The sequence below is a fragment of the Rhinolophus sinicus genome, chromosome X (assembly GCF_036562045.2).
Source record: "Rhinolophus sinicus isolate RSC01 chromosome X, ASM3656204v1, whole genome shotgun sequence".
Classification (NCBI taxonomy): domain Eukaryota; kingdom Metazoa; phylum Chordata; class Mammalia; order Chiroptera; family Rhinolophidae; genus Rhinolophus; species Rhinolophus sinicus.
This window is the reverse complement of record NC_133768.1, coordinates 92,210,152-92,230,205: the sequence shown is the minus strand read 5'-3', so window position 1 is coordinate 92,230,205 and position 20,054 is coordinate 92,210,152. Positions and strand designations below refer to the sequence as shown.

The 20,054-nt window shown below is 42.9% G+C and overlaps 1 protein-coding gene across 1 annotated transcript; it reads right to left on the bottom strand.

The window, feature by feature from the left end:
- Window positions 1-1,160: 1,160 nt before the first annotated feature.
- UTP14A (UTP14A small subunit processome component) lies at window positions 1,161-19,223 on the bottom strand. Its single transcript, XM_019717010.2, has 15 exons — window positions 19,084-19,223; window positions 18,011-18,086; window positions 17,218-17,288; window positions 16,493-16,557; window positions 14,378-14,520; window positions 13,916-14,071; window positions 9,388-9,507; window positions 9,214-9,308; window positions 8,473-8,596; window positions 8,314-8,391; window positions 7,499-7,886; window positions 5,212-5,612; window positions 4,050-4,243; window positions 3,828-3,927; window positions 1,161-1,598 (listed from the first exon to the last, which is right to left on the bottom strand). The coding sequence occupies exons 1-15, from the start codon at window positions 19,119-19,121 to the stop codon at window positions 1,326-1,328; spliced, it is 2,322 nt and encodes a 773-aa protein (XP_019572569.2). The 5' UTR covers window positions 19,122-19,223; the 3' UTR covers window positions 1,161-1,325.
- Window positions 19,224-20,054: the final 831 nt, after the last annotated feature.

Sequence of the window (20,054 nt, the reverse complement as noted above, 5' to 3'; positions counted from 1 at the left end):
TTATGGCGTGGCTTTTGGCTTCAGAATTAGTCTAGGGTCCTAGTGCCTACTCAGCCACTAATTTAATGTGTAACACTGGAGACTTCACTCAACTCTGAAATCTTTTCCCTGTAAAATAAAGGTATTAGGGACTGGTTACATTGGAGATCTAAACATTTTGGAACTAATTTGCAGAGTGGTGTGCTTAGAAAAAGAGAACTGTGTTGGTAGAGGGAATTGCAAAAAAAAAAAAAACCAACCTCGTGAAGTGGCAGAAAGCGTTTGGCCCAGGGATTCCAAATGTCTGTAAAGCTCCTCAAACTGTATGTAAGATGATGTATATGTGCATTTTTCTGAGGAGGGTTGATAATGTTATCAAATTCTCAGAGGGGTCTGTGACACAAAAATTGACCCTCGTCTTGGTCTAAAACATCTGGGAGCACCAACCTCCAAGGCAGGAGGTGAAGTGCAATTGTAGTATTTTGGAATCAGGAGGGGTTTCTCCAGTTCCTTGTTAGGAATCTCAGCTGCAGGGGCCCTGTCCATATGTTTCTTGACTGCCAAAGAAAGGTTCCTCAGAGTTGAGAAGCCCAGGTGAACTGCCATAGAGCAAAGTAATGCTTGAATAAACTACACTTTGAATCAATGGGGAGGAATTAAGAAGGGAATAGAGCTTTACTTCTTAAAGTTCATCTACCTCATCTGTAAAGCACATAGGGCTAAAATCTCACTCTCGTAAGAATGAGAAAATAAGTGTTACCTTCTCTAAGACAGCTATCTGTGCAAGCCGGGAGGCTTACACATGCAAAGAAAATGATAGTGGTTAGACTTAAAGCTGAACCTACCTTTCACACTGTCCTAGGACCAGCCCAGGACAGAATCCAATTGCATGGTTTATGCATGCTGTTTCTAGGCTCAGAGATTAAGAATATACACTGATTAGTCACTATCCCTGAGTCTAAAACATTGGTTAGTTATGGTCGATCATGTCTGATGTGACGTGTTTAAGATCATAAGCTAGGATAACTTCTCTACAATTTAGCACTAACTAGATAATCCTTGGTAAGAAAATGAGGTCCCCCTGACAAGTGCGTCTGAAGAAATGCAATGGAGAATGTCCAAAGGCATCTTGTGTGATGTGAAAATGATTCAACTGGGAGACAACACAGAACACACTCCAGTTAAATAGATAAAAAAGCCTTTATTTCTAAAATGTGGCTTAACTATACCCACAGCGTGCTAAGCCAGTTTTGGAATTGATCCTGCAGCTTGGGGTAAAACTGGGCCAATGAAGAAGCAATTGGGGCTCCTGGTTCTAGGCACCAAGATGTCACTCCTTCAGCAACTCAATCTTTAGAGTTTTTTTTCAATTGTTTTTTGTGACGTATGGAGAGTCGTTTTGGATTCCTCTGTATGACAGAGAGGTCTGACCTTGAGGAAGATCGGTAGCCCACATCTTCTGCTTTTAGAGGTTTAATGATATGGCCTGGCTTGGTCACAACCTTGGGCGTAGTCAGCTTTTGGAAGGCCCTCTGGGTGTTCCATGTAGATCCTATAGGGATCTGGATGGTCCTTTCAAATTGTTGATGGTGGGTGAATGGATACGGAAGTACCCGCACCTGGAAAGGAAGGCAGAGTGACTAGGTGTGAGCCAGGCAATTGGTCAGGTAGTTTTCGCACACAGGCCACAGTTACGATGGTGGCAGTGAGTGAAGCTACTGAAAAGTCAAGGCATCCCAATGCCGCTATCTAACCTTAGGAGTCCTAATTGGCTTAGGACATCTGAGAGTAGAGGGGCCTAATTTGGGACTCCTTTTTCCCCAGGCTTATTCAGTAATCTAGGAATTGAAAAACGACCCTGACACTGTCCCTGTGGCAGTAGGAACACTATAGTAGCTCCTGGGCTGCTGTCCCCAAGTCAGTCTTCTACACAACCTTCTTATTCTTGTGACTGCAAGAAACACCCAGGCATTTGTGTATCCCTGTGGATTTTATGACCCTCCTACCTTCTCGTCCTTTCCTCTCCTTGATAAACAGGCTCCATGTTTTAAGGAACCCAAAAGTTGACTCCTGAATACTGAACTCTACCAGGCTGTTACCCTCAGTTGGCTTCATCCTGTTTTGGCACCTCAGACTGTCAGAGCTGGAAGGCCCTAGATAATGGCAAAGGTCATCTCCCTCGGCCCCAGAATTTGGCTTAGAGAAGTGCTTTATCCAAGAAAATTAGGAGCAGCAAGGGAGAAGAGCCCAGGCTTCTTTCCTTGCCCAGTACTCTTCTCCACTCCAGCACAGCATTACCTTCAGACATGTGAATAATCTTTAAACACTTCCATAATGGCCAAAGAGGGGGTAAAAGACATAAGCAGAAAAATGGGGAAGTTACAATCAGTAGTCTTTGGAGTTAACTCAGTGGAACACTCAAGAGAAGCTGAGTACCGCCAGGTGGTCCTAGTGGTAGTGAAGGACACAGGCTCTCTTTAGGTTAGGGGAGTGTTTTATTGGGGTTGATAGGTAGATTTGCACATCACCCAGAGCCAGGGAAAAAACAAAACAAAACACCTGGACAGAGTATTCAGCCTCAGGTCTTCTTTTCCCCCCTTCAGCTCAAAGCATACCTTATTCTATTGCATGCTGGGACCTGCACTCTAGCTTATTTTCAAAATGAGGAAAACCAAGGGAGATTCTGGAAAACTATTTGTCAGTTTGTTCTGCCTGTATTAAAACCAAACAGATAAGAGCTCTGAAAGGGAAGCGTGATCGTCACTGAGATCCATACTCTGCCATTCACCTAGAATCCTGGCCTGGTGAAGCACTCCCTTTCTCTATCTCTTATCCCAGTCCTGCCTGTTTATTGCCTGTTTTCTGGTTATATAGCCTCAACTGGGATTACAGTGGTTACAATTCAATTTTTGCATCGACTGGGTCACAAAATGAAATCAATAAAGTATTATTGAAATGTTACTTCCTCACCTCTTTTTTGTACCTATTAAACAGACCTCCTCTTTTTTTCAGAAGGAAAAATACAACTCATTTCAATATTATACTGGCTGGGGACAGATGTTAGGGTCACAGAGTTTCAGAATTGAAGGGAACATAAAGGTCATCGAGTCTAATCTCATTACTGAGCCCTCTACACATGCTCATACTCCCAGAGCAACCCATTCTCTCTGGGCCAGCAGGAAGTTTATGCCTGAATTGAACACTGTCTTTCCTCTGACTTCTACTTTGTGTGACTCCACTCCATACGACAGCCTTCAATATACTTGAAAACCATGATCCTGCTCAAATTTGCTGCTCTTTTGGGTAAACATCCCTAGCTCATCATCATATGACACAATGTAAAATTCTGTCACTACACTGAAAGTACCTGTTTGTCTTTTTTTTAAATTTTATTTTATTAAATTTATTGGGGTGACAATTGTTAGTAAAATTACATAGATTTCAGGTGTACAATTCTGTAGTGTTTGTTTTTCTTAAGATGCAGCTCAAACTTTATAGCCTCTGCATAGTACCTTGACTACAAATACTAGCCTGAAGAACATGATTCTTCATTTGATGAGACCCATTTGCATCAGTGTTATCTGGGGTACTAGTTGAAAACGCAGACTTAAGGGCCTCACCACTGCTGCAAAGATTATCCTGTAAGTCTCAACCTTCTTTCTGGTCAGTAATTAAACAGCAGAGTTGATCTGGAATTATTCATCTGAGCCAGTCAGCAAAAACAAAAATAGATTTGACTCTGGTCAAAACCACATGTCCCTCTTAACCACAGAGCACTAGAATATTCCTTCCAAGCAAGAGAGCTGGGCAGCAAAGAGGAGGCAGTTAAAGAGCTCTGCATCCCTCACCTGGTGAGCTGCTGCATGGATGTTTCGCTTCTCGTTGATAATCACATTTGGCAAATTCTTGTCTTTTCTTGGAGGACCTTCAGGGGCTTTAATGAGAAACCTGGAAAGCAGAACAGCAGAACATCTAAGAGCATTAAGGGCTTAGTCAAAAGGGCAGGTAGGGTGTGTGAGGGGGAGGTGGAGAACCTGGTGCACTTCTGACAGGCTTTCTCCCATTCTTACCGGAGTCTCTTCTTGGTACTGGGCTTCAGGCCCACGCCACCCCACTCGCCCCAGCCAGGCAGAGTCAGGTCCATGTCCTTTGGCTTACTCGCCTCCACAGCTTCCCTCTTCTCTTTCAAGAAGTCGCTGATGACATCATCCCCAGCAAAAGCTTCCTTTATCACTTGCTTTTGATCTCTCTCCTGTTCATCTTCCTGTGAAGAAACAAGACTGAGAACAGAGAGGCGGGGCTTGGGCGGAAGGAGGAGCTACACAACCTCCTAACTACAGAACCTCCTTCCTTTCTGGCACTTTCTGCACCAGCTCTGATCCCCCACAATGACCCGAGACCCTGGCTCTACTCACCAACTCCTCTATTTTCATGGGGACTGCCAAGGACTTCAGGGAAGGAGATTATGTGGTTAGGAGGTTCTGTAGCTATGGCTTGCCTTTGGAACGGTGGTTGGAGGTAAGACCAAGACCGCTTCAATTTTGGGTCATGACATTTTAGCGCCCCCTAGGGGGAAAGCACTGAACAATGATGGTCTTGCAATACAAACCCGTTGGTAGCCAGCCAATTATGCTCCAATTTTCTTCTCTCTAGGGTAAATATCCCCAGCTCATTATCATATGACACAACTTTAAACTTTCAGTAAGGAAACTGCAGGGTGGAGGAATGAATGGCCTGTGTTAGGAGAAACTCCAAGTAGCCTGGCCAGAATGCAGGCATCCTCCAGCTTATAGCCCTGAAAAGACGGGCCAGGGCTCCTCACTTGAGCAGTTTCAATGACTTAATCAGGGAGTCCTGGACCATTTGAGATCCCACTAAATAGAGCAAAACCTTGTCAAGAGCTCAATGACTCACCTTCGAGTTGTCCTGCCTGGGATCTCATCAGAACTTTGAATGCCTCCTTTTTTCCTCTGAGGGCAGTTTTACAGTCACCCCAAGGAGGGTTTGGTGGCTCGGGATTTAGGAAGTGGGGGTCTCGGTGGCACTCACAGAGTTGCATCTATCAAACTGTCATCAAGACCAGCCTGGCCCCATACTATTCTGGGTGTCTCAACTACCAAAATGTGCTCCCAGCACAACAAAACTTCACTGATTCTCCTCCTTGTGCAAGAAGGGCACTTCCTGCACCAGCTTTGATCCCCCAGAATGGCCCATGACCCTGGCTCTGCTCACCAACTCTACTGTCGTGGAGACTGCCAAAGACTTCACAGATGGAGATTTTGTGGTTAGGATGTTCTGTAGGTCAATCATTTGCTCCTTCCTTTTCTCCTTGGGGGCACCAGGCTGATTATCTGGGTTCATCTCCAACTTCTGCCCTTCTAAAGCAGTTCTGGGAAGCTCCTTATTTTGAAAGCATCCTTCTTTTCCCAGCTTTTCTAGCTCTTCCAGTATCTCTGCTCTCTCCGGCCTCTGCAGCAACAGGGGCTCCTCTTCTTCCCTGGCAGGTCCCACTCTCTGGACCGGCAGAACTGTCCTCGCTAAACTCACATTCTGCTTCCTGGACTGATGGTTTTCCTTGTTGAATTTCTGAGACAGGGCCCTCAATTCGGACAGCACCTCCTGGCTGCTAGAATCTGGAAGAAGAAATGACAGCTGTCAGAAAAGGAGGTTGGAAGTTGCCTTGTCAATGAACACTTATTGAGCCCTCTCAACAAGCATTCATTGGGTGCTAAGCACCGTGAAAAGCATTCCAATGAAGAGAAGACTCAATTCGCTGATCTCCTGGAAAGTTCACTAATCATTACCTGTCAAGCAGCAGGCAACGGAGTTGAGTAGTTAAAAGCAGCATGTTAGGAAGCAGATGTCCTGGGTCCTATTCCCAGCTTTGTCAACAATTCACTGTGGAACTGGAACTGTGGCTTAATTTCCCTGTAAACCTTGCTTAGGGAGCTGGCTCCAAGCTCCAAATTCTAAAAAGGCCTTTATACTGGGGGGGGGGGGGGGGCAGGGGTGTTGAATATAACTTCATTGTAATTTATTATTTGTAATTTCTACTGTAATATCCTATTTGTAAAAACCACATCCAGCATTGTTCTCTTAAAACAGCATTTCATAATCTGTCGTGGCCGAGTCAAGTAGCTCACACTTTCCAGTCACCAGCAACATCTGAGCAGATACCACTAGTCTCTGAAAGCCCTGAGGGAAACGTGGCAGTGAGACACTTCTCAACTGTCCTCTGCATTGACTCAAGTTGCCTCCATTCCCAAGGTTATCCTGCTCTCTAGCTTTGGCTTCAAGCCATTGGGAAGAAGCTACTTGAGATCTGGCCTTTGGACATATGTATGTTTATTCCTCAAGAATCAAGTTTTCTTGCCCATTTTGTTTGGGGTCCATGACCTCCCACTATTTCCCCAAAGGTTTGGGAACCTTTTTTTTCTTGTTTTTACATTTATCATGCAAGGAAATCCAAATTCACCTTTCATTCCACAACCAACTGCTCTACACATTTAGCTAGATTACCAACTTTTGAGGGGGCTCAGGAGGATGCAGCTGGTGTCCTGTAGTTGTAGAGACTGCCTCACAATGTTGGTCTGCAGTGCTGCCCTCCAAAATCCTCTCAGAAGTGGCTGCTCATAACTATTAATCCCAGAACTCTGATGAAAACCCCAAGTAAAGGCTCTACAATACATTCTCAATGATAGCTCTTTTAAAGTTATTTTTTGCCAAGGAAAAAGATTATTGCTGTCATCTAAATGCATTATTCCTATAGGAAATACAATCAGATCTGAGACTGCACAGATAGCCAGGCGATTCTGAATGTAGGTAGTTCTCTAGCCCTGTCTTGTCCCTAGAACGGGAGCTCTCTGACCTGTCTCAAGGGCATTAACGTTAATGTAAAACCTCTTCAAGATAACAGGTAGAAAATATAAAATGCAAATTGAGTCTGAGCACAGGGTAACAATTCTAATTTACCATGTACCTTGTGGAGTCATTCATTCTTGTCCAGAAAGTCTCACCCCATATCACATATATCAACCAGCATTTATGAAGTGCTAAAAATGTCACTCCTACTTTACAAATAAAACAGAACACCGCAGCCTAATTTGAAGATGCTTTATAATGCCTTAGAAGATACCTATGTGCCTGTGCATGTGAATGGTTTTCAGATTTGCCATCCCGCCAGTGCACCTCTCTCTGGTTTGTGGGTACCAGTAATGTTAACTCTTGTCCTGACTCTAGGGATGGTGTAGTCCTGTCTTTCTGATGACTGTGAGCCCTCAAGAGCAGAAAGCATGTCAGAACATACAATGTACAGCCATGCATATGACCACTTATTAAATACCTTTGAAGAAAAACAGTAATTATGATCATCTATTTTCTCTTCAGGGACCCATGGCACTCTCTTGAAAGACTAGACCCTCATCACTCTGTGGCGTGTGTGGGTGGGCACAGCTTTCCTCTCAGTCAGTCTGTAGCACTTGCACCAAGCAGCTCTCCCTTCTGGTCTACTGTAACTTACCTTTTGTTTCTTGTCTGCCCACCGGCTCAGTGTCCTGGTTGAGCCCAGATATTTCCCTAAGTGATCGCCTTTCCTCAAATTCTTTCAACAAAATTTCTTCCTCTGCCCCTTTTTCTTCTCCCTCACTTTCAGAAGCCTCGTCGGCCACGGGCTCTGGAAGTTGTTTGGTGTCCTTCTGGATTTTGGCATCTTTTGTGTCACTGGAGTGATTCCTGACCATCCAGGGGTTTGGTCCATCTGCGGTCATCTGTGCTTCATTCACCGCATCAGGGACAAGGAGGTCACCCTCTTCCTCTGTACCACCCTCCTCTTCACTCCCAGAAGCCACCTGGAGTTTCTGCGTCAGTTCTTTGTTCCTGGCCAACTGTTCCTGCATAGCCTGGCGAGCCTGGAGGAAGGAGTCACAGTACGTATGCCCTGTCATTACTGACTACAATAAAAACCTTTCCCAGTCCATTTCTTAAAGCTGTCTCCTCTGAATTAAGTATTTCTTATTGGTGCCTACTGTTTAAACTGCCCATATACCACCATGGTAATAGCTATGGAATATAATGGAAGACAAATCCTTTGTCTTCAAGGAATCAACATGTGAAACATGATTTAAAAAAAAGCTCCTCTCCCTTTTAACTGGACTTGGCTTCAATACTCTTTCCCTCTCACCCCTCCTTTTCCACCTTGCTCTAGTCATTTTCCTCCCAGCCTTAGAGATTTTCTGACGCCTTTTTAGATTCCTGGTTTTCCATTTACCTTCATGGCTCTTACCCAACTGTTTCTTTCCCCCAATTCCATCTCTTTTCTCACCGATGATCTCTTACCTCCAGGTCATATTTGGCCATAATTGCCTTTGACTTTGCCCATTTCCCACTGTTCTGATGCTTAAGGCTCATTCGCTCCTGGAAAGAAAGGGCAGCGTGAGATCCTTATTGCTTTCTGGGGAAAGCTGGTTCAAGGGGTAGGGCAAGACACAGCCTTACCATCATTCTGTCTTTTTCGAGTTTTTCCAGTTCTTCCAGGGCTGCAGTAGGATTGACCTCCTGCAGCTTCTCAAACTCTTTTAAGGCTTTCTTGGCCTTTCCTTTCTTCAGAACTTTGTGATACCTATAAATGAGAGGGTTATGAGGGAAGAGATTTAGCAGGAGCACTGATGCCACACACACACACACACACACACACACACACGTGTCCCCACTCCCCAGGGGGTTTCCCTATGCAGGAGCCAGAATGGATGTCACAGAGCTAGCTGACTAGAGGGAATGAGACCAGAGCAAGCTGACAGGCCTCTCAGTCCCTGCAGCCCCCAGGGGCAGACCTCTGCAGAGCAAAGAGTCCCTCTGCTCCTACAGCACAAGGGAAGAATAGAACAAGTTCCAAAGAGGCAAAAAAGCAGGAAGAAAACCCTGCTGGCCCCAACAGCTGTAGAATTCAGAGTTCATTCTGCAGAATCACTCTAACATGCCTTGGAAAGGAGAGAAGGTAATTGAACAGTCCTTTTTAGCAAAACTAAGATGGAAAGCCAAAGCCAGAGGAAAAGGCACTACTGAAGCAAGCAAACCTGTATGAGATTGATGTGAAGGGAAAAAAGGCTAGTCATTCCTATTTGAGACCTCTTCCACATGACCCCAACTGCCACGTCAAAGGTTCTTTCCTAAGAACTTGTGATTAGCCACTTCACTTTCTTTTGTGGAACCCAAGGCCAGGTCACCAGGTTTACTTACTTTTTGCTTTTGATTTTCTTTTCTCTTCGAGCCCTGGCTTCATAGTAGGACTGCAGGGCCCGGGCCCTCTGAAGCTCTGCTCGGCGCATCTTAGCCTACAAAGAATGACATTTACAGTGACTCCTGGACTTGAGGGCAAATGCCTGGGTGTATGAAAGGGCCTATCACACTTACCTCTTCCAGGCTCATGGCTCTGAGAGAGGCCTTTTCCATGGGAGTCAGTAAAGGGTCTGTCACTGGTTGCTTGTTTTTATGGAGGAGGTTAAAAATTTCCTGCTCCAGGGGAGTTCTTGCCTTAAGGAGGTAACAGAACAGTCTGAATCTTAAGCCATGCTCCCACAGTCTCCCTCTTTTCAGCCCTATGACCGTGTATTTTGACACTATCACTGGAATCACTCACTGGATAGGATTGGCTGTTACAACAAGAGAAGGGGTTCCAAGTTTGCTGCCCAGCTGTGCAGATAAAGCCTTCTTTTATTCTGATTTAAAACAACTTCAGCAAGGGGATTCCGAGGCGACTCTCTGATATTACAGAGGGGATCACTCTGTGTTCAGTTTATCAATATATGTAAAACAGAATGCCATTCTCTTAAGAATCAAAGCAGGATCATAGCCCTTAAGGTAAATGCTGGCAGGATAGAGGAAGAGCAGTGCCAAATGTCAGTTTTGGTAGTCGCAAAACAAAATAAAGTGGTCCCTGTGTTATGTATACTGTATAGTTAGGAATCTCAGATTTATGTAAGCCTCCTTTTAAAAATATTTCTAGAGGAAAGGGGCGACTAGGTCTTAAGGTGAGCACAAAAAGACACGGCCTTTAAAAATATGACCTTCATGTAATTAGCCTGTTTCCTGACAGTTTAAATTTGACTCTAGTCATGTTTTAATTTGGGCTCCGATTCCTCAGTTTCCAGTTAACTTTGCAGGCTAGGTAGGGTCTATGTGTGTGAAACACATGGGCTGTGAATCAGTTACTTCACATGTCAACCAAAGACCTCATTTACTGCATGAGTGATATTGTGAGGATGGCTAAAATAGTCAGGCAGATCATGCTAAGATATGATCATGTTGATCATATCTTGTGTGGTAAAGTACAAAGGTAGCCCTAGGCAACAGAGCCTGTTTCAAACCTCATACACATTATATGTTGTTTTCTTCAACAGCCATATACATCATGGTCAGTATCAAACTTACAAATATCTGGACAAATGCATAAACACACATCATCATACATTACATGGTGCTATTGATTTAACCATAAACCTATTCTATTGAATAGTAAAGGTACATGTTCTTCCATTTTTAGTATTTGCAGTAGTGATCAGTCAAAGGCTACAGTGATTTATATTACAATGTTGTAATCTCCCTCCAATTCAATTCAATTTACAAACATTTATTGACTGTAGCTGCACTCCAGGTACTTGCGCAGTTGATTAAGATCATTCCTGTCTTCACAGAGCTCACAGCCTTTCAGAGGAAAAAGACATATGTACCACTAACAACATAATGGGTTAAATGTTAGTCCATAGAAGTAATTACAGAGAAAGGAACAATTAATTCTGATTAGGAGGTGGGTTAGGCTTGGGGAAGGAAGAGACTTGAGTTAAGCTTTGAGGTATAAATACAATTCTGTAAGGAGGGGGCCAGAGAGATGAATATAAGCAAAAACAGATATGTGGAAAGGAGAGGTGTGTAAGGGAACAATGTGTTGTCCAGTACAGCTAAAATGCTAGGTACTTCTGTCTTATCCTGTAAGTGGGGAGCCTTTTGAAGGATTTTAAGCAGGAGAGCAACAATTAGTTATGTTTCAGAAAGAAAATCCTGGTGCTTGTATAAGGGGATATATGTAAAGTGCCAAATGAGAGGTGAAAATGAGAAGAGGAACCAGGGATCTGAGAGTTATTACAGCGACAGAATTCACAAAGTAGCCTACTGTCTGGGCTGAGGAGAAGTGGCAGTTAACAGAAGGATAAATCAGATTGCGGAGGTTTCCAACCTAAGTGACTGGAGTATGAAGTGATGTTGAGTTACAGAATGAAGGTAGTGGTACAGGGTTTGGGAGTCTGGGGAAGGAAAACACCAGGCTTACTTTGTTTATAAAGTTTAAGGTACATTGGGGAGATACAGGTGAGGCCTGCTAATCATATGGAATCTGGGACTGGAATTCAGAAGAAGGGGTTGAGAGGGATCCGTAGCATATACAGCTGATAAAGTCAAAAGTCACAGAATTTACAGGGTAACAATAAAACAGACTAAGAAAAGTCAGATAGATAAAAATCAGCAGTATGTCACAGAAGTCAAAGGAGGAGTTTTTAACAATGTGTCAATAGTGTCACATTGGCTGAAGACAAGGGTTTGGGATGTGGCGACTGGGCAGCCCCTTTGAGAGAAGTTGCAGTAGGGCAGTAGGAAGGCGAAGGTGAGAGAACACAGATAGCAGTGGAGACCAGCTCTTCCCAAAGCATGTTCCTCATCAGCTAACAAGATTTACTTCATTTAAAAAAAGAGTTTTAAAAATTCAATTTATTTGATTTTCAATAACATCAATTTGTACACTGTGGGTTAGAGTCAGTTACTTTTTCATAGACTTTAAAAGGCTAGTGTGCATTGTGAATTGCCAATCTCCAGTGGGGGCAGGCAGCATTTTCTAGCATTGGGACCCCTCACCCCTTTGAGGGCATATTGAATAACTAAGGTTTTGAGGCGAACACTTTGGGAAATGCAAGTGTAGGCTGCTAGTGGAAGGAAGGAAAGACGGGGTGGGAAAAGTTACTGTACCATCATTTCTAGCACTTTGCAGTTTACAGATGCTTTTGTACACATTATCCCATTTAATTCTTCTCAGCTAGAGACCAGTGACATTTTAGGAAGCTGGACCAAAACTATACTGCAGACTTCGGATTCTTAACCTCCAGGAATACTAGTATATCTCTAGTCCTTGGTACTTTGCACTCTTAAATTGTAAGAAGAGAATTGCGAGCTGCTAGCCAGAAAAAATGCCCTGACCTTAGCATGTCCTTATTTCTCTGTGCCACACTGGCGTAATTTCTCCAAAAATGCATCTTAGCATGAATGGCCCAGTAGATTCAGTATACACCTTCTGGGCCACTCTGTCTTGCACAAGGAGTTCCTGGACAGTAGAAGTTGTGCCATTCTTACTTAGTGCAACCTTCTCCTCCACCATCTCACCTTTAATACCCAATTCAGCAGTTTCCTGTGATCTACAAGATTACGTCCTTTGGAAAAAGCAAGATGCAGGAGAGTGTGTAAAAGTACACTACTACTTTTCTGACAAGTAAGAGGTAAACACGGATATATCAGTAAAACCCTTAAGTTAATAATAATAATAATAATAATAAAAACTTATAGAAGTGGTTACTTCTGGGTGAATATGGGGGTAAAAATGAGCAGGTGGGGGACAGGGGTGTGGTCAGACTTTATACATCTTCTATACTTTTATTTTTGAATTCTACAAATTACATTACCTCTTAATTCTTCTCCTAAAGTCTCCCTTCCATCCTACAGCCACACTTTAAACCTGATCTCTTTTTCATGTGGAAAAGGGAGCATCCTAGAAAGAGAATGGCAGAGACAGAGCTCATCCCCACAATAAGCAACGACTTGCTCAAGTTCTAGCTATGGTGGCAAGCCATGTTTACTTGGATTACCTTTAATTACTTCAAGTCCCCAACACACAGGACATTTTTAGAAAGCAGAAGAAAGGCACAAAAAGGGCCATCTATTCACCATTTCGGCACTACTGTGTTTGCCTATTTTTCTATGTAAGACAGAACATCCCATTATAGACTCCATAACAAATGGTGTATTGGAAAAGAAAGGCTAGCTGTTCTGAAGCACTTGTTCATAGACTAAAAATAATAATAATAATAATAATAATAATAATAATACATTTTTAAAAAACAAGACTTTAGGGACTGACAAGGGATTACCAACTTTTAATTTTGCCAAGGGCATAACTACCATTCTACCCTCAACCCCATCCTTTGGTACCACCATCATTACATAAAAAGAAGAGCTATTTCAACACCATTGAAGTGAAAAGAATAAGCTCATACTAAAGAAGAGCTGGCAACCTTACACCCATCATATTTACAATTATCCTTTTGCTTCAGACGGATGAAAAATTTGCCAGAGATCAGTGTTTGGGAAACCCAGCTCTAAAATATCTTTTTTTAAATTTTCTGCAGCTCAGTCATAATGAATTACATGCTAAGATTCTGGTCATTATCAGCAATATGTTATATTTTAATGTGGTATTCCTTTAGAAGCAAACTTTGGATCTGTTGCTCATGTATCCTTACTAAGGCATCAGTGAACTGATTTTCCCCAGATCAGAATGTAGCTTTAAAAGCTTTTTAAAAACTGGGGTGTGAAAAAGAAAACATTATGTTCCTTTTCTACTGGCAATCGGATGTTTTAACACAAAAACACGGAAATAACCATGTATTGTATGCTACAAACCGATGAAGGGCGACCACAGAACCACTGTGAGTGGCTACTGCATGACTGACAATGAATCTTGCCACCCCCTTCTCTCCCTTTCTGACTGATAAACTACAATGACTGCAGCTGGAATTTCAATTTAACATGTCCAACCAAATCAGCTGCAGGCCTTGCAATCTCCAAATTGTGAAATCTCACCCCGCCCCCACCCCGAGGTGTGGTTTCCTCGTGCTGCACTTACCTTCCAGCCACTGAGCACATGTTCAATGGGAGCAAAGGCTGACTGCTCCTTCTTCAGGGGAAAAACCAGCTGCTCTGCTTGCCGGTTCTTCAGAACGATGGGATCCCATTTGGAGAGGGCCTGTGAGGTTTTATTGAACGCCACTTCTCTGTGGATCTGAACCAGGCAACGTACATAAAAGGAAAGAGCCATGAAAATTAGGCATCAAACTCAAAGGATTAGTGGGAAATTAGGAGGCAATGTTTCTTAGCCCAAGGAAGAATCAGAATGCTGGAGATTAGCTCTTGCTTACTTCTCAGGACTGTACTTTACACTAGATTAGTTTTCATCTTTTCCATGGTGAGGCAATCACAGCTTCCCTCCTCCCATTTTTCAGACTTCCCCCTTCCTTCTCTTCTTATCCAGTTTTTCCTTGTCAGTTCAATTTCTCCCCCTTAATGGACCACACTCTTTATAACTCACGCGCTCAACCTCTTCTTTGTTAAGGGGTAACTCCACAGTCTTCTTTGATTTGACTCTATTCAGTTGTTTTTTCACAGTGGCCAATGAGGATGAAGTTTTAACGGGCTCAAGCAGATCTGAAAGGACTAGCCTTTCTCCTGATCCTGTAGAAAGGCCAAACTTTCTGGTCAGAATGAGAAGTGAGTCAAAATCCCGGTATCACACAGGGAGATGCCTAAGTAGAAAATGCTGGCAGTCAGGCAAATGTGCAGGGAACCAGGAATAAATCTTTTACTTCGCTAGCTAGCCATAGTTACACCATCACTTTCCTACATTCTCACCTGTGCTGGAGGGTAGAAGAGAAAAGTTATTTATTTAAAAAAGTTACTTGCTTTTCTCTTGGTCTGCTTCCAATCTTGCTCGGCTGTAACTCATTCTTCACATAGCAGGCAAAGTGATATTTTGAAAATGTAAATCATAGCATGTCATGATCCTGCTGAAAATCCTCCAGTGGCTCCCTATTACACTTGGAATTAGTCATATTGGTTCCAAGATCCCCTGTAGATACCACAATGTGAGGATGCTCAAGTCCCTTACGTAAAATGGTGTTATTATTTGCATGTAACCTATATTTGCATATAAGCTACAGAAGGGCAGCCTTACACATCACTTCATTTATGTGGATTCAGCATAGTGCTCAGTGTGTGGCAAATTCAAATTTTGATTTTTGGAACTTTCTGGGATTTTTTTTGATGTTGTAGAATATTTTTGATCTGTGGTTGGCTGAAGGCAAGGATGTGAATACCAACGATACGAAAGGCCGACTACATTGATCTAAAGGACATAGCATTGTAGGATCAGGACCCCATATGGGATCTTGATCTGTCTCTCCAACCTCGTGTCATCCCCACCTCCACTATGCTCTAGTCACAATGGCCTTCTTCCTGTTCTTCAAACATGCTGAGCCTGTTTCTTCCTTAGAGCCTTTGCACTAGCTGCCCCCTCGCCTGCGATGCTTTCTCCTGTTTACACAACTGACTTTTGTGTCATTCAGATCTCAGCTTAAATTTTGCCTCTTCAGAGACCTTTCATGACCAGCCAAATTAAAGCAGCCATTTAGTCACTTTACTGCACCATCCTGTTTTAATTCTCTTTGTCTCCCCCCACTAGAATGTAAACCCAATGAATTCAGTGTGTTATTCTTTACTGTAACCCAGTATCTAAACTGTTTCTGAAACTGACAGACAGTAGAAGCATAGTAGATACATAGAAGCTGATACTTAGTAGAAACTGAATAAGCTTGGAAGAATACATTGGTACTTGTTCTAGGAGGTTATGTCAGTGGTTACTAGAAGAGTATAACTCATTCAACCCGCCTAAGTTGTGAATATGTGAATATGATGAAAAAGATCTGGCATCTAGACTTGGTAATCAGATTAAAATCCCAACTCTGTCATTTACCAGGCCATGTATTCTCAATAGAGGTGATATCACTCTCCCACCCACAGGTGAAAATTGGTTTGGGCGGGAGTGAAAAAAAAATTTAGATATTACAAAGTTTTGTGTCCCCCAAAGCTCAACCCTATCCAACAATATCTCATTCCTTAGCATCTGATTTCCTGGTGGAGGGTGGGGGAGGAGAGGGACGAAGGGTGGCAATGAGGAAACAAAATGTCTAAAAAGGCTCCTCAGGGGAGCAATAAAGAGAAAAGGTTGAGAAACACTGAACTAGGAGGTGAAGTCCCTTGAGTAAGTAACTTGACTTCTTTGAGCTCCAGCTGGAGAGATTATTTGCCTGTCTGAACTCAAAGTGCTGTGAGAACTGAAATAAAAATGAAATCATGAACATGACTAAGCTAGGGAGAGGCAGCTGTCTTCACTCATGTCCCTCTATCCTAGAATTAGCTAATCAAGCTCCGTGGGAAACCTTGATCATGGCCTTCTAGGCTTTGTTCTAGAAATGGAAGAAACTCAAGGGCATTTGATTACCCTTCTTCACTCACTTACAGGTAAATATTCATGGTATGATCCATTAATCACATTAAAAACAGTTCCTGGGGTGGAGGTTGTAAAGTGACTGTTATACTTTGGGAACTCCACAAGCTATAACGCAGATAGCTTCCTTTGTTAACTTACCTTCAGAACTGACAGTAAACTCTGACACCTTCAGACTAGCCTCAGATCTCTCAGCCAATTTCCGCCTGAAATTTAGGCAAAACAGAATATAGTAGGAACGGACACATTTTGCTGGGGAACAAACACTTCCTTGTTCAAACAAGGCTTTGCTTTCATGTATTTCTCTTCAAGAGTCAGGTTTTGTCACAAAATAACCAGGAAATCTGTTCCTAACCTGGACTTGGTAGTTTAACCATCTCTTAATGTAGACTCAGCCCCTCAAAAACACAAGGCAATATAAGGTAGGCATAGTGGAAAAGGTATTGGACCTGGATTTGAATTCTGGGTAGGTACCGTCTATTCAATGCTTCAAGACTATAAGTGTGGATTAAGTAAGAATTCAAATGCACAAAGGTTTAACATAATAATAGCTAACAATTGCATAATCTTTACTATAAGCTGGACATTGGTTTAAGATCTCTACATTTATTAACTCATTTAAATGTCACAACAACCCTATGAGGTAGGTACTATTATTACTCTTATTTTCTAGTTGAAGAAATTGAGGTGCAGAAAGGACAAAATGTTTGCCCAGACAATCTGTTTCCAAAGTATGTACTTTTAATAATGATATAATAATAATAATAATGTGTGTTCATTGTCTTAGGCACTCAATAAATGTTAGTTGCAGATAAATCTCATGCAATCAGCTAGTTATAACTTGTCCATCTTGATGGGAATGTTACCTATTCTTTCCATCAAGGGAACTGATTGCTTCCAGAAGTTTTTGATGCTTTCGCTCTCCATCACTGTCTCCCTAGACACAAAAAGAAAAACCAGTGATGAGGGGCAGGAAAAGACATTGTGGAAATTGAAGCCCATGTAAAATTTCTCAAATCTTTTTGTCAGTGAAGAACTGGGGAATCAGATGAGGTCTGGTGTGCAGGTCTGAAAGGCCTGCTTCAAAAACCAAAGTCCCTCATTATAGAGCCTTAGTAACTGGGAGCTAATGCTATGCCTGTGTCTTAACTTGTTTTGGGAAGAAAAGTGGTATGGGAATAATGTTTCTGTATGGAAAATATAGTGTGATTTGACACAGAAACTTTTCCATAAGAAGGAAAAAAAACCAATCTAAGTATTTTTGTCAAGAGAATAAAGAGTTAGAATTCCTACAGCATCTGTTGGACATGCAGCTTAATTATGCATAGTTCAATTAGACACTTAAATAATTATCTACCGAAATCCAAATTTGGAAAACAGGGAAATCAAATAATGAGGACCACACGTTTTTGTCTGTATCTACTCAACTACACTTAGTCAACTTGAGGACAGTGGCTGTATCCTATACCGTCTTCAAACTCCCATAGCACTTAATACATCTTATACATGAAAGACTGAAACAACTGCCTATAATTTATTTGTGAGACCTGGACAAATATAAACAATTTTACCATCCCTTCCCTTTCCAGGAATGTGCTGTCTACCCTAATTTTGAGGCAGAAGGGAACTGGAGAAGGTAGTGTAGCAGTTGTCACCCACCTCATCTTCACTGGTGCTCAAGGGGGAGTCTTTTGGCAAATCCTCTAGTTCTTCCCGTTCACTTAAAGCCGGAAGGCTGTTAAAGGAGATAAAAGAGAAATATTATAACTTGAAGAAACTAAACAATCTCTAAAAAATAACTGCAGAAGTCAGGCATCACTTCCAAGAGGTAAGCAGTGGTTGGTGATACCCATACCCAACTGTATGAAAAAGGTATAATACTGTTCAGTGATTGGCACTGCATTTCCCACTGACCTCCAGGAGGCTGTAAAAATATCAGACCCTAGGTAAGGTGGCAGAAAGATGCTGTTCCTGGCCCTTGAGTCAAGGCAGTTTCACCGTTAATATTTTTAAGTAGCCTCCAGATGGAAGACACCTTTATAGGTGCAGCTTACTCAAAAGTGACATCTTGAGCACTTGTTCCCTGGAATGCGGAGGAAAGCAGGTGAGTAAGCCATGTTCCCTGTGGCTTGCTCGGAAAAGTAGGTGATTAACTAAGGAACACTGATACCCTGAAACATGTTATGGAGTCTATTACCTAACAGTACATATCAATCTTTGCAAGGCAAGCAGTACTAAACGAATTATATTTAGTTCCCTTATTGGGGTGGAAGGTAAAACATCTGAGAAAACATCGTGTATGACTCCAAAGGTTTCCAAGACAAGTGATTTTACAGCGCAGGCATTGCCTGCGCAGAGGGCTGAAACTCGCACGGCAGCGGCATAAAAAACGGAGTCACGTGACGAGGACAGTGCAACATATTAACTTAGCTGGAGAGCGAGAGGCCATAGGGATGAAGTCCCGACGCTGGGGTGCGGAGGGAGTGAATTAAATTATTACGTTGGTGCAGAAGTAATTGCGGTTTAAAAGGTTAAAAATTGCAAAAAACGCAGTTACTATTACACCAATCTAATAAAAGGGTTTTAAAGGATGAATCGCGGAAACAGTAACGAATGACGAGGTCTTGTGAGGGGCATAAGTGTCGTCTGTTAAAAAGCGGCTTCCGTGTCTCGAAATCCGGGGAACCTGGCCCCCAGAGACCCAGATCCCCCTACCCGCCTTTACCCCTCACCTCTCCGCAGCCGGAATCGCGCTCATCATCGCACTCATCTCAGCAGCCTGTCTCACATGGGCCAGGAGCGGAAGCCCAAAAGAAAGCAATTTCCGCGCCGGCCGCAAAGCAATTTCTGCTTCCGCCAATGATGCGCGACTAGTCGCGTCACTTCCGGCCCGCCCTAGGCGTGTGAGTAGCTGGAGACGCTTGGAGAAGGGCCTGCGGGAACCTGAGATCCTAGAGTTTAATGCTTGTCAGTGGGAGGAGCTTTACTTGCCCCACCCACCTCTCATGTAGCTCACGCCTGTGTGTGTCCTCTCGGACCCGTTTCCAAGCGGCCCAAGGTGGATGAGCTTAGAGCGAGGGTGCAGCGCTGTCCCCTCCTGATCCAAAAGAAAGGGCTCCATCGCCCGACCGTGTTGGACAGCGTCCTGTGAGCCCACCCCTGGCCAACTCGAGGCTTTAAGAACGCCAGTGTAGTACCAGCATTGTGCTAGGCCCCGGCGATTCCACTGTGAACAAAGCAAGTTTCCTCCTCTCTTGAGGAAAAATTCCCTTCAATCCTGTACCCCCTTGTCATTGCAGCCCTAGGTTCCTCCTTCCCTATGTAACAAAGTTTCACATAAGAATGGGCTGTGGGTAAATGGCATCAAATATATGGTGATGGAAGGAGAACTGACTCTGGGTAGTGAACACACAATGGGATTTATAGATAATGTAATACAGAATTGTACACCTGAAATCTGTGTAACTTTACTAACAATTGTCACCCCAATAAACTTTAATTACAAAAAAAAAAAAAAGAATGGGCTGTCAGTGGCTGCAGCTTCCTCACCATCAACTTTTAAGAATTTTTTTTAAATTAAAGTTTATTGTGGTGACAATTGTCAGTAAAGTTACATAGATTTCAGGTGTACAATTCTGTATTACATCATCTATAAATCACATTGCACTGTTTGCAAAACTCTTTTGTTCTTTCAGTTCTTTCT